The sequence below is a fragment of the Ctenocephalides felis genome, unplaced genomic scaffold (genome assembly GCF_003426905.1).
Source record: "Ctenocephalides felis isolate EL2017-DRISC unplaced genomic scaffold, ASM342690v1 CF-g0.4_SCAFFOLD_03571, whole genome shotgun sequence".
Classification (NCBI taxonomy): Eukaryota; Metazoa; Arthropoda; class Insecta; order Siphonaptera; family Pulicidae; genus Ctenocephalides; species Ctenocephalides felis.
In genome coordinates, this window is record NW_020539725.1 from 68,552,571 (window position 1) to 68,567,887 (window position 15,317).

Consider the following 15,317-nt stretch of genomic DNA (forward strand, 5'->3'; position numbering starts at 1 on the left):
TTGTACAATTTTGAATTTAGTATTAACAGTTACTGAATATTTTTATTAACATAATTGTGTTAAGAAGTCATTCTGGAGCTTATGTGAGCTATATAAAAAATTAAAGAAATAAAATAATAGTAATATATAGTACACATGTTTAGTTAACTTCTAGTTATAGTAATCCTCCAAAAATCAAAAATAATTTTTTTTGCATATCTTTACGTTTCAGAAGTTTCTGAACATTTTGGCATACCCCTGAAAAAATTTATGTACGTGTGCGGATACACATTTTTGTTGACGATTTCGGGAACATAGATCAAACGATTTGAATAACTTAGAAAATATTCGATTCGTGTTAGGGGAGATGTGGTTATAAGTTTTTGGCAAAGGCAGGTCCAGTCGTAACGGTTACACGGAGCAAAAAGTGGATTTTGTCTCTAAAACAGCTACGCAGCGCGATTGCTTTCAGAAAAATATACGAATTTTCAAAAAAGAAATCAAAATATTAAGAAAAATTCAAATTTTTCAAAAAAGTCCATTTTTTTCAAAAATTTCAAAAATCTAATTTTAAAGCTTTTTCGTTTCAAAACCGTGTCAAGTGTCAATTAACCTTTACTTTTTGACTTGGTGTATCCAAAAAGAGAAAAAAGTCGCTACCAGTTTCCGTCGTGACTTCATGTTTGGTATTCGTCTGAATCTGAATAGAAAAGAAGTGTCCGCCTCGGCATACAAAACGATTCATTTTGATTTATATTATATATTCATGGCTTTATAATAACAAACGGATATTGTCCACCGGCTACCACCAGGACATAGAATAATAGACTGGCTTGTATAGAAATTAGTGGTGAATTGTATATATACTACTTTAGTAAAAGAAAGTCACAAACTTTGGATTTTTGCTTAAAAATATGACTACAGACACATGAAATTTTTATCATGAAATTTTTGTACTAATTTCTATGAAATTAGCAGAATTTATACAAACAACTTTCTTTTATTAAGATGTTTGTTTGTAATGTCTTAATTTCATATCTGGTTATGCTAATTACTAATAATTTATTAGGAATTATCAGAAAATATACTAGAAAGTCTAAACGTATTTGTCTTACTTTAAATTTATAAAATGTTTTTTTATTCAATTATTACAATTAGAATTGACAGTACCCTGTACGATATAGGGCTGAATTATACATAAGTATTTATTCATTTTAAAAAACTAATAAATCAAAGTAATTTAAAAAAATCTAATACCATATGCAAATATATATGATAAGAATTGCTCCAATAAACAATGAAATATGGAATAACTTTTTTTAATATAAGAATGTACTTTGCATTTTTTACTTCGTTTTTGAAATTAAATATTATAAATTTTACTTCAAGTGTGTATAGTCATAGTAATGATATTCACTTTGTTGATCAAATAATCAATAATAAAGAATGTACATTTTTTACTTTGTTTTAGAAATTGTACATTGTAAAAATTATACTTCACGGATATTTTTTGGTATATTTTTTTAAATGATCTAATTATTTTAAATAATAAATCATATTTCTTACTTTTTTTTTAAATCATACTTCAAATATGCATATTTTTATGATAAAATTTTCTTTGTTTTTAAAACGATAAATACTGAACATTTCTACACCTTTTTAGGAACTGTAGATTATAAATTATACTTCAGGGTTGCATATTTTTTATAATCATATTTATCATATCATATATTGCTATTTATTTATGTAATTTTAAAATTTTTTACCAAAATTAGTACATAATGAAATAGTTAATTTTATTAGCTTAGATCATCATATAAAGTTCCTAACAAAATAATATATTTTTGCGCTTGAAGATATTTATATTTTGTATAAAATAAAGAAAAATAGTTCATAATTTACTTTTTTATATTTAAACTAATAATTTAAGAAAAACAATGAAGTTCTCATACAAAACTCGAAAAAAAACTGATGTCTGGCACAATCAGGCGCCAAGTCCTACGATTTTATCAGAATAGTTTTAAAAGCACTTATAAAATAATCTTGTGCTTTATGAAAAAAAAACTACTTATACAAATGAATTTATATTTTCAGAAAAATTCTGAGAATTTCACAGAAATCGGTATTAAAAATTAAAAGTAAAAAGATGACCTTACATTTATTGCTTTATAGATGAAAAATTATTGGGTAGATAAATGTTGAGAAGCATAAAATATGTTAAAAATGTAGTGATTACAAATAATTAAAAAATAATTTACTAAATTTCGACTTTCAGCAGTAAACATTATAAAAAACAATTATCTCTTGATTAGTGAAAAAAGGGAATATTGTATTAAAGATTACTAAACATTATTCATATGTAGTCGTGCAAAAAAATTCCGAATTATGAATAATATACAAAAATTTTAAAAATGCTATATGGAAGAAAATAGCGATGCATATGTATATGTTTATTATATATTTAGAATTTAAGTTTGTCTAACTTTTTCATACCTCATAAAATTCCCCTACTAATAATGAGCCTTGTTAAAATGTCAGAAAAATATCAAACAAAAGGTTAAAAATTAAAAATGATACATAGCCGACATGATAATAACACGGTTAGTGTAACGATAAATTTACATAAAAATACTAAAGTGATTTTTTTCATTTTTGATCTTCTTGCAAAAGACAATGATGGTATTTTTTCCACGTTAATTATGTGATTGAACTCGACCGTGTTCGGTCATGAATCATATAAGATTTGAGGTCAATTTTAGGAAAAAACAGTGAAGAAAAAAATTAGTCATCATAAAACACAAAAGAAGATCATTTAATTATGAAAAAAACGGTCAAACGGTTCATCCTTGCAAAAATGACTCCCAAATTCCAAAAGATTTTTAATTTTCAAAATCGTTTCAGGATTTTTTGCGTACTCTTGGATGAAAAATATTGCACTTTAGTGCTAAATGGAGTCTTCATGGTCATCATCGAGTAACATTGATTAAATTTTTAAAATAGGTTCAGTAGCTTTTGGAAAACCCGCAAAGATCCACTAACTTCTACATATATTTTTTTATGCATACGTTTTCCAATATCAATATCAAACGTTTCAGAATGTTTTGAAACGTCTAACAAACATAAAATTAGCATGCAAAAATATAAAACTTTTCTGGGAATTTAAAAAATATGATCCAGTATCCAACCCACCGATTGGCCAATCCTGTTTTGTTTTAAAAAAAAAGCAGAAAAAATCTCGCACATATTTTCACATACAGACAACAAAGTGTGAGAAATTTTATTATTTCGTCTTCTTTGTTTTTTCAATCACTACTTCACTCATATTATCTTACATACAGTTTTTATTCTCTCCTTAACAATGGAACAATTTCGAAGCAAAATGTTGACAGAGCAAAGATTTGTTCAAAACAATGGATTGCAAAATTGGGCGTTCAATTTTAGGTCGTTAATCATGACCCAATCTTTTTGTAAGAAGAAAAAATATATGTGGTATAAGAGATTTTTAGTTTTTCATCTCCGATTGGATATCTCTGATTCGTCTTGGTATAATGCACGCTTTCATGCAACTACATATATGTAATTTATTTACTTTTCAGTCAGTCGAATGCATCCATACTATTAATAACATAACATTTGAACGAATCGCGCTTTCTTTAATGGATGTTTCGATTAAACGATTTATATGCAATAAATCGATCAAACAAATCATCCGATAAATTAACGATTCGAATGCAACGCCTCGATTTATTGTACGGACATGAAATTTGATATTTGCTGTTTGCTCTTTTGGCGGCAAATAATAAATAATTCACCTAAAATTAATCAATATCCCAACTAATATCTTTCGAACAGTTTTTGATTTTTTAAATTCGATTTGGTAGTATAAGCTTGAATGTGGACGAAAAAAATAACATTTTTTTTCGAATTATGAAGAAACGGCTCGACAGATCGTCTCGCAAAACTGGCAAACTATAGTCCTCATTGAGATACATCAAATGGCTTTTAAATTTCTGAAATCGGTTCAGGCGTTTTTGAGAACGTTGGTCAAAGGTCTAATCTTGACAAATGCCAAAAAAACGATATTAATTTTTGCAAACTTTGACGAATTTTAAAATTAAACGATTTGTCGTAGGGCCGTAATATATTAATATGATCTATAAGGCTATGGTATCTACCGTAAACAAAATCGTAAAAATCGTCAAAAAAACATACACACACACACATACACATACATACACATACTTTTTCGAAAGTTGATCTCATTCGATTTAGAATGGCTTCAAACGTCGAGAAAACAAAATTAGCTATTAGATTTTTTGAAGAAAACAAACTTCTCCTTCGGGAAGTTAAAACTAGTGGTGCATGGCATCGTGCCTTAAGGCAAAATGCTGGAACTTCCCTTACCAGAATTAAATATTCGAGGAACTATTGATATAGCTATTGATCAAGGATTAATAACAATTGTTCTAAATATTCTCAAAGATAATTATAATTAGTAAATATTTATTCGTTTATGTAATATAAAGTGACGATGTTATATTGTAGGATTTTATGTAACAAATAATGGAATTATAGGTATTTTTAATAGTCGGTAATGCTTCAAGAAGCTTCATTTAAACAAAAGTGATTTGTGTTTAATGTTTTGTTTTAAGTTTTTCTTTAATGAAGTATTTGATATTTGATATCCCCGGATTAGCAAAACTAAAAATGCCGTCGCGTTTTGATTTTAAAAAAATATGGTCACCTTATTTTTAGAATTTTTTGGCACACATCCAGAAATGATTTTAATTAATATTAAACGAATAAAAATGTTTATTAGTGTTGCTGAGAGTATTATCAATAGAAAGAAAAATAGCAGTAAATGTGTTCATCATACGACTTTTATATAGATATTATATTATTACTATACGAGTAGATTTAAATAAAACCTACTTTTGGACACCACTGTTAAGAAATCGAAGCGTGTATATTTTTTTATTACTCAATGACAAAGAGAAATGCAATGTTACTCCAGCCGTGTAATGATAACAAATGGATCGATTTAAATCTTATGTATACGAAGAACCAGAGATCGTTTGTTTAAGAACTTTCAGTTTCTATATTGTATTATAGAAACTTACACTGACAATTTTAAAATTTGCATAGTGGTGACTTTAAAGCTTATAGAATAGAATTAAGCACAAATCGTGTACCTCTTCATTTTTAAGCAGCGTTCGTGTTTGCAGTGCAAGCTGTTCCCAAACCAAAACTTACCTAAAATAGAAGAAAATAATTATTAATATTGATAATTGACATATTTATAAATACAAAAATCATTTTTAGAATCTATAACTCTAGAAATGACTTAATATCTACTTAAAATTTCTTTTAAGTCTTAATTTCTCACCTAACTGTGATAACTTTTAAAGTGATGCACCAATTCTGGCGAAGGGACAAATGAGGTCCCTTTGAATATTTTTTTACATATATTGAAAATTTTGTAGTTACATCATCTTTGCAACTTATTCTCACATAAGTTAGAACCCAATAAGAGTATTTTTCTATTTTTTTTATATTAAATTTTATTAAAATCCACTAATGAGGTTTTCAAATTGGAAGAAAATGCGCAGCGTCTGATTTAAGAATGTAAAGTAAGATGATAAATTTATTATTTTTTTTAAATAAACTGTTCTGTTTCTGAGTTTATTTATTCATTCAGTATGTTTGTTAGTGAAATGAATTTAGTATAGGTCAGTAACCAAACATTGTTTTTGCCTCGTCGCCAAGGTTAATATAAATAGAATCAGCGACCAAAAAGACATCAGGCATATGTATGTGCAAAGAATTAATAATGAAGGCGCCAGTAAAAAAAAAGATGTTTGAATTTGAAAATATATTGATCAATATAATCGCAAGCTAACTAAAGTTGAAACTTTCATTGATAAATATAATCAAAAAAAATTTTTAACAATTACGAAGAAAAGCTCCGGCCGACAGTTACCCAAAACGATTCCCAACTAAGATCTGTTGAACAATTTTTGAGTTTGGAAAAAAAAATAAAATTATCAAATCGTATTTTCTGGTGTAAACAAATTTCTTCGGTAAGTAAAAGAAGAATTTTATTTTATTTTAATTCACAAACTGACTTTAAATAATCAGGTTAAAATATAAACATAGTTAAAACCAAATAGGCAAAATAAAATGATTAAAAAAATAAGAAATTTCTAATGATTTTAATATCAATTCCCCAGGAAATTTTATTTCAATAGGATTATAAACTGAATACTTAAGAATATTAAATTTGCATTTTTGTAGATAACTTGAGGTAAATTATTTATATCTGGAACGGATTTTAAATTGGAAATAACATCGAGGATGATCACTTGAGTTATAATCGTCAAATAATGATAAAAATGTATTATTTTATTAATAAAATGTCTAGTACTGATAATGGATTTAATTAAAATGCAAAGATAGTTGCACATGACTGCGTTACACTAAAATAACTTATCTGAAATTGTTAAATAAATCTGAAAAAAATTTGTATGTAAAATATGTTATTCTGATAAGATAATGTACATAAAAAAGATATAAAATGTACTATTCCTCCACTAACTATAAATCACATAATTTTTAAAGGATAACATTTTTTAACTTCAAAAAATACTTCAGAGTTAATTGTTAATTTTTCACGAGAATTAAAAAACTTTCCGAAGAATGAAATCATGTTTTTCGAATTAAAGGAATAGAAGGGTACTACTTCATAATAAAATAAGCTTACAAAATGTAAATTATATATGTTGTGATTAAAAATATATGGAATGTATAATATATAATAAAGAAAAAAAGTTTACAGTTACATCCAAAATTATGAAAAATTAGGATTAAATTGAACTTTGACAAAATTTTGATTAGTCACAAACTTTTCCTATTACAAAGCAAATATTTGGGCTAAAAGCCCAGCTGGATTTGAGTTAACATTTCTTGTGCTGAATTCATGAGATATTTCAAAATCCATTTACAGTTATTTTTAAAACAAACTATTTTTGGTGTAAAATCCCCCTGAGCGAACATGTGCAAAATGTTACCATTTCATCTCTTAAGCTGGTAAATTCTTATAATTTGCTCTCAGAAAATACACTTATGTTAAATGCAGAAAAAATACGAATGCGATGGTAATATATTTATGTATCTTGTAAAAATAAATGCAATTGTTATAATTATAAATTGATTATGTATATTTCAAGATGAAGTCACTAATGATGAAATAATAAATCAACTTAAAATTCATTTTCAAAATGAAATAAAAGGTTGCCAGTTGATATGCTGTCACAATATTTATAAAATAAATTTATAATTTGACATCTTGATTGCAATCTTAATTACATACAACATCATTAATATTTATATCACTTATGATGATATCAATCAACTGTCTTGATATTAAAGAATTGGTTTAATGGTTTTGTTGGAAGATCAACAAAGAAATGGAAATAATGGTTTTGTTAGAAGATCAACAAAGATAATTTCTCCAAATATTATTCAAATTTACATTAGTTATGATATCAATCAACTGTCTCTAAAAAAAATATTGATTGACCACTGTATCATTTTTATGCATTTTTTGACCTATATAACAAAGTTTTCTAAGAAAATTGCGAAATTTGTAAGTAAGATTGTTTCATTGTGCTCCTTTGTTGATTTCATATAATAAAAACAAAGTTGTAAACGGTCATATTGCGCATTGTTTGTAAGTCAAGACTAAAGTAAGAAAAAAATATTTGTAATGCAACTTGATAAAAAATCTTTGAATTATATCGAATATTTAATCTAATTATAAGTTACCTATAATCAGAACTTTCAAATTATATCAATATTAAATGACCTTTTAAAAAAATTAATAAATGCCTTAGCAAGTACCATTTAAAAATCTAAACAGGATTGTAAAATGTAAAGAACTCAATTTGGCTAGTAATCGGTTAGTCAAATGGTTTATTTTTATTAAAAATTGCTTCAGGCGTTTTTCCAAAAAACGGCGACAAAAGGTCAAAAATCGGCTCACTTACGCACACATACTTTTTCCTAAAAAAATAATTTCCAAACACACATAGTTTTTCGTAATAATTTTTTTCCGAAAACAAACAAAAGTTGAAAAACTAACAATTACAATAACAAATTAGAATTCTCCGATTTAATTCATATGATAAATTTTTAAGCAAAAGTCGTCGTCTGTAGACGATTATAAGATAAGGATACATGCTTAGGATAGTAACCTTTGTGATTTAGTAAAATCAATATGGAAATTTAATATGTATATGAAAAATATTCATTTTTGGTCTACCGATATCAGTTTCAGAATTTTTCGAATTGACTGTCAGTTTCTATTAAAAGTTCGTCTCTTTAAATCTTTAAAAATCCTGTTAAAAAGACCATATGGCTTTCTATGGTCGTTTAAAAAGTTCTTCGGAAGCACTCAAGTGAAAACTTAGTTTATTACAGCTGGTTAAGTCAACCATATTATATGTACCCACATTAGAAAACTCAATAAATTTTGTTTAGTCTGTTCTTTAATGAATATATATAGCTTCTCAAAATTTAGGAATAAATTGAACTAAGAATATAGATGGGTTTCATAATTGAAGCCATTTACAATCCAAATTTGTAATTTGGAAATTTGCTTCCTGGTGGTCATGGCTACGGTTTTAGAATTAAATCTGATATCAAGCAGCAGTGATATCAAGTTTCACTTTAAAATGTATATAGCAATTTTTTTTTATTAAATACCCATAGCTCTAATAATCTTATCTACATTGGAGTTCCAAAGAATCAATTAATTTCAGTTTTTGAGGAAAGGCGCTTAAAGAGACCAAGTTCCTCGACAACTTGAATAACCAGTGATATATTATAATAAATGATGTTGAATAAGTTTATGTTTTTAAACATCTCGGTAATGTTAGATACCCAATACCGTGTTTATTACTCGACCGTGACTAACTGTTGTTAACATAAGAAAATCGTGCCTTCGACAAGTACAACAAGAGAGTTTTAAAAAAAAGTTAAATGATGTTCGATGCAAGTGTGGCCAACGGTATATATAAGATTTAAAATAAAATTAAAACAATAATGTACAAGTATGTACTTGAGAAACTATTTATATTAGTTATACAAGTTAAACCTTGTTCAACACGTTAATCGCCAAGTGAGTCAGTCGTATGATGCTAAGAAGTTCTACACGAGCCAAGTCACATATTTTTGCAATATGCAATTTGGTAGGAGAAAAAATGTTTTAATATAGGGCCATGTTATTCATATATGACGTATGACGTAAATGTTTCATAAATTTTCAGAAAAAAATTTCTTTGATACATTAAGTTTCCTTCAGCAATTTTAAACTAAATTATCTAAAAAAAGTTACCATTGCCCATCTGGAGATGTTTTTGATATCGTGGCAATTAACGTGTTAATATTAAAATTAAAAGCTAAAACTAAAAGAATATTTCTAACTACATTTAGAAATTAAGTGTGAGTTAAACCTGATTGCCCACAAACAAATTTTGGAGGCCTTTCTGAACTTATTGACAGCTTTTCGGACTCTGTAGAAGTTATTTATTAGAATTTGTGTTTTTAATTTTGACAAATTATAAACAGATTTCGGGAAGTTCAAAAACAATAATGTTTCAATTATCCAAATTTTCTGCTTCCTTAGATTTAATTAACGACATCGTGATCTAATTATAAGAATAGACAGAATAGAGATTTATCTCTTCAGTCGAGTAATTTGATATGTTTGTTTTTTCTGTCCTCATAGTTAGTCTTACATTACACGTTGTCATACAAATTTGCTGAATCTTCATATTGTTGTTCATCATATTATATATATGATGCGCTTCATGGCCGTGACAGATTTCAAACATCACATCAAAAAATTAATTCTGAGAAAAACTATATTTTATGCACATATACACAGGATGTTTCAGAAGTCAATGTGAAGCCAAACAGAAAGTTTTTTTTTTCTATAATATTTTTTTCATTATGTAGTACTTTTGTTATGAAGTTACATCGAGTGGTTTTAAAAATTTTCAATTAGATGATTTTGCCGTTTGAGAAAACGACAAAAGATCAAAATAATTGGCTCATACACATTTTTCCAAATTTGCTTTAAAATGATTCAGAATGACTTGAAACGTCGAGAGCATAAAATTAGCAAAATTTATAAAAAATTCTCTCTCTTCTGTTAAAATTTCATATGTCTATTTCAAATGAGTCATATGTTACTTATTGGATCGGTATCGATTTTGTGACCGTGAACACGAAAACGATTCAAGGACACTCACAAAATCAGTCAGAGGGATTTCCCCTATGATAAAACAAATAGGGGAGACCTGCCACCGCCGACTATAATAATATTTATGCGTCTCTGGGGTAGCAACCTATTAATGCACATAAATATAATTTTGAAAGAGCATAAAACATGCTGTTGATTTGTTGAGGAATTAATTGGAAAAGTCACATTTTTGTTGTGCACCCTTTTATGAAAGGGATTTAAATAATTATAATAAATTAAATGCTATTTAGGCTAAGCATAGGTACAGTAATGCAATTTTTAAACAGATACAGATTTAATGTAAAATGTGATTTTTTTTAAATTATATTTTAATACTGGTACATTTGAATGGAAGTATGTTTTGAAGTCAAAATAGCTCTTTCAAAGGTACGTATGATCATCACATTAGAGAAATTCTAAAAACAAAAATACTAAATGTGTTCTGGTTTTGTGGTGTTGCAGAACTCAACATCAAGCCGAAACGAGGTGATAGTATTGATAGTAACTACTATGAAAAAAAATGAAAAAAACAACTCATAGTTCGGAAATTATGATTTGGAAGAACAATAATTTTTCTTACAATTTTCGCATCAAAACCAAATAATGTGTTCAAAGTAGGTGTGATCACCTAAGTATTTTGACGGTTTGTTACTACTAATTCATACGAAGATAGACCGTAACAATTCTATTTTATTGGAGAATTGGTTCCAGAACAATGGATGTATGAGCCCACTAAAAATGTAATTTAATGTATTTTACAATTTCAGTTATGAAATTTGCAATATCATTTTTCTGCCTATCAAAAGTGTCTGACATAAAGGTAACAACGTGTTATTGAGGGCGGTCTGTTTGCAACTTATACGCATGGCTGAAGAAAATATCAAGAGTACGTACTGAAAGAAGAAGAATGGGATTTAAAAACATAATAGCAGTGTTGTCAGATATAATATAAGGTGATGTACTTTATGGGTAAAAATAGATAAAATATCAATTGTGATAAATATCGTAAAAAATCTTAGTTAGTATCCCAAAATGTTCCCATTGTTGCTAGTTTCCACAAAGGAAAGCAGCCCAATATTTGACCAATATTGGAGCCCGAGCTCTGGTCCTAATAACCAAAATTCAAAACTTTATTAAAGTAAATTGCAGATATAATCAAAAACAGATATGCGGTTACAACAACAAAACCAGAAAAATAAATAATTTATTAAATTTTAAAATCTCGTACATATCCATATGCACTTCCTCATCTATTTATGTTCGAATAGAAAGCGAGGCAGAAATTAATACGTGGTACATTTTCCAATTATCCATCATATTAATTTATTGAAAATTTATTTATGTTTATTAATCACGTGAGTCTCAAAGGGGGAGTGGAGGTTTACAAAAAAGATCACGAAGTATCACTAGTAAGAAATCAAGTTACCTCAATTTGAAAATAATTGAAAGTTTTTTCAAAAAAAAAAAATAGGATTTTTTCTAGGTACTAAAATGCGCGTGATGTGTGGTGAACGGGTATTCAAAAGGCGAGGAGGAGGTACAAAATCCACAAAAATTGCTCATATGATTAATGCAGGTTGTCTTATATTCTGGTTAAAAATCTCGTCCTTGCAATTACAAAGTAAGCTTGAAACTACGTGATATGTACTGCTCGCTATCAAGCAGTATCTCCTAGTGCCATAAAGTTTTGATCGCTAAAAGTTCACAGCCGTAAATTTCCTCGATTTTTTTTCCTCTAGTACGAAATATTGTGTAAATCTATTACGATTCTTGTACGAATCCAATAGTGGATGAGAAAAGAGCTGGCTAAAGTGTTGAATGTGTGAATCCTGAGTATGAGCCGCTTCAATGGTTCGCATCGTATGGCATGACCATATATATCATATATACGTATAAAAGCAGGGACCTCGCCCTTGAACGCAACGTTGCCGTCTGTCTCCTCTTCTTGTAACTTGAAATCCGCCCGGGAGAATAGGATCGTCTCACACGATAGATGTATCATAGTCATAAACCACGGTAATAAACGTAATTTGTAAATATTAATAAATTACAAAAATTTATTAGATTTTCAATAATTATGTATTGACAATTCATCATACGTATAGAACATTATTAACATCCCGTAGGTAGTGTAATCGTCCAAAAATCGAAAATGAAAATTTTTGCATATCTTTAGGTTTCAAAGGTATGGGGATATCCATTAATCACGTGACAAAAAATAATTAAATATCACGTGGTGGAGGAAGGGGTAAAGTAAGATCTCACGTGTTTTTATTTTTTACCTGATTTTTTATTAAAAAGGTCTAAACATGTTAAAAAAAAAATCTAAAATATTACAATTTTTGCTCGTAACTGAAAATACACGTAATGTTTGGTCGGGGAGTGGGAGTAATTTTAAATATCACCAAGGGTGAGGGTGAGTCCAAAAATCCTTAAAAATCGATCACGTGATTAATGGACGACCCCTTTCCTAAAATTTTAGCACATCTTCAAAAAATGTGTGTGTGCATGTTTGGATGCAATTTTTTGTCGGGTGCACGGATCAACCGATTTGAATGATTCAAAAATGATTCCACTTGTATTGACGTGCTGAAGAATTGTACTAAATTTTTGTAAAGGCAGATCCAGCAATTTCGGAGATACACAAAAAAAGTTTAAGAAAATGTTATTTGGAGGTCGAAAGTGAGATTTTCCGCAGTAGAATTGTTTTTTGTTTGAAAATTTTGAAATTTCTTTGAAGTTTTTGGTCCCCATTCATGTCTATTTACATAAATGGGGACTAAAAACTTCAAAGAAATTTCAACATTTTTAAACAAAAAACAATTCTCAAAAAATTTCCAAGTTTTCAAAAAATTGCCAAAAAACAGTACATATTTTGAAAAAATGCATAATTTTCAAAAAGAAATTTTGAAAAACATTTTTTAATTTTTTTCAATATTCAATTTTATCAATTTGAATATGGAAATTACAATCGTTTGCAAATTTTCATTACTGGTTTTTTGAAACTCCATCAAATAGCACATGTAAGCTGATTTTAGCTAAGAATTTTTCTTGACAAAATACGTAACAAAAAATTGATCAAAAAAATCTAATTTTTAGCAAAAATGTAACTGTGTTAATTAATAGTGTGATATATTCATTTTTAGAAAATAAATATAAATACAATTCTATTTATCATTTACAAATTTGCAATTTTAAGAAAATATTAATAGGATACATTTTTTGTTATTCACCCAGTGAAAGAAATATTTTTTTCGCTGCACTTTTTGGGGTATACCGAGTTGCTGTAGATAATTTTGGTAAAAGACAAAGTTATAGATCATTTAATTTCAAATTGATTCGTCAAATATTTCATTTCAATTAAATGAACCGGTTAAAAGTTATGAATAATTTAATAAAAATTTGAGTTGGTTCAAGCCAAGATTTTTACTAAATAATAATAATATTAAGTTCTAGATCTGGTTTTTAAGAACAATTTAAGTGGATGTTTTACATAAAACGATCATTACATGATTTTTTGAGAAAATACACACAAAGAAATATTCTAAAAGTTAACTAACTATTTAAATAACAGTTAATATCTGAAATAAACAGTTATCAGTAATCTGATCGACAGACATCCTTACCTAATCCTTACCAACGCCTGCATGTCTGCCTCTGTCAAAATCATATGTTTTTTTCTCGAAATCTTTCACGGTACGCCCTAACAAAATAAATCTTAGACTCAGTTGTCTATATGTATAATATTATACATACATATGTGTGTGTATGAAATGGTGGCAGAAATCCAAAATCCTCTCCATTTCTACTACCATTCGAATGAGAGAGGCATCCCCCGTCAATTAACAAACTGACTGAGGCGAGACGCGCGCACGTGCGCATGTCTGCCCTGCGACGAGACGAACAAAAACACCCCCGATTGTGCGATGTTGCCAGAATTGAATTGTTTTCGATAAAATACGAAATTATTTTAGTTTCTTTAATGGATTGAATACTTTTTTCTAAAATATGTTTGGCGGTGGTAATGAAAAAAAAAAACAAAGTAGTTGGAAGTTGCATAGAATGTACATGTGCTTCGGCACAGATTCTGATTAGAATCGTTCACGAAATTGGAAACATCGATGAATTTTTATAATAACTTATCGTAGGCCTATAAGATTTTAGGATGTTATTTCAGACTACCAAATCTATCGTGAAACAAAATTCCATCAAAATAGTCAAGAATAAAATTTTAGTACTTATCGAGACACATCAAATGGCTTTAAAATTTTAAAATCGGTTTAGTCGTTTTTGAAAAAACGTCGACCAAATATTAACAATTGGTTCATCGGTTCATATATATATATATATATATATATATGAGTGAGTTCTTGAGGGCGATACATCAAACAAAGAAAAGCCAAAGATTTATAAAATAATCTTTATTTCCAAACGTTTCGACATTCAATTTAATGTCATCATCAGTGGATCTAAAAACAGTATGAAAATTAGCATATCTAGGTAATTATAATATATGTGGATTGGTAAAGTAACTATACAATAAGAGAAAAATTAACAAATAGCAACACTTAACAACAAATCAAATATAAAAGATAGGAAAGGTAGTAGAGACTAGAATTAAATAAATAATTAAAAAGTATAGGCAAAAATATTTAAGTACACTCATATAAACTTACGCATATATACATATATGTACGTACACATATACACACATATACATATACACATATACATATATATATATATATATATATATATATATATACATGCATATATCCATATACACACACATACAAACATATAATACACATATACATATACAGATACAACAATATATACCTATATATGTACACATATACATGTAAGACTATACACATATAAATATACGTATATACATATATGCAACGTGCATGCATATTCACAACGACGTACATGTACATGTATGAACCATATATATACTCATACCTATCTATGTAACTATAGCTATACACGTATACACATACATATACGTATAAACATGTATATACACACATAT

General features: G+C 27.9%; 1 protein-coding gene across 1 annotated transcript in view; it reads right to left on the minus strand.

Annotated features, from left to right (window-relative positions):
- Window positions 1-15,317, minus strand: part of LOC113384778 (protein singed) — a 48,577-nt gene that overhangs the window by 17,672 nt on the left and 15,588 nt on the right. The window contains exon 2 of the mRNA XM_026622534.1: window positions 5,172-5,232. Within this exon, the coding sequence (XP_026478319.1) occupies window positions 5,172-5,179 (8 nt within the window). The 5' untranslated portion in view covers window positions 5,180-5,232. The remainder of the gene's footprint in view (window positions 1-5,171; window positions 5,233-15,317) is intronic.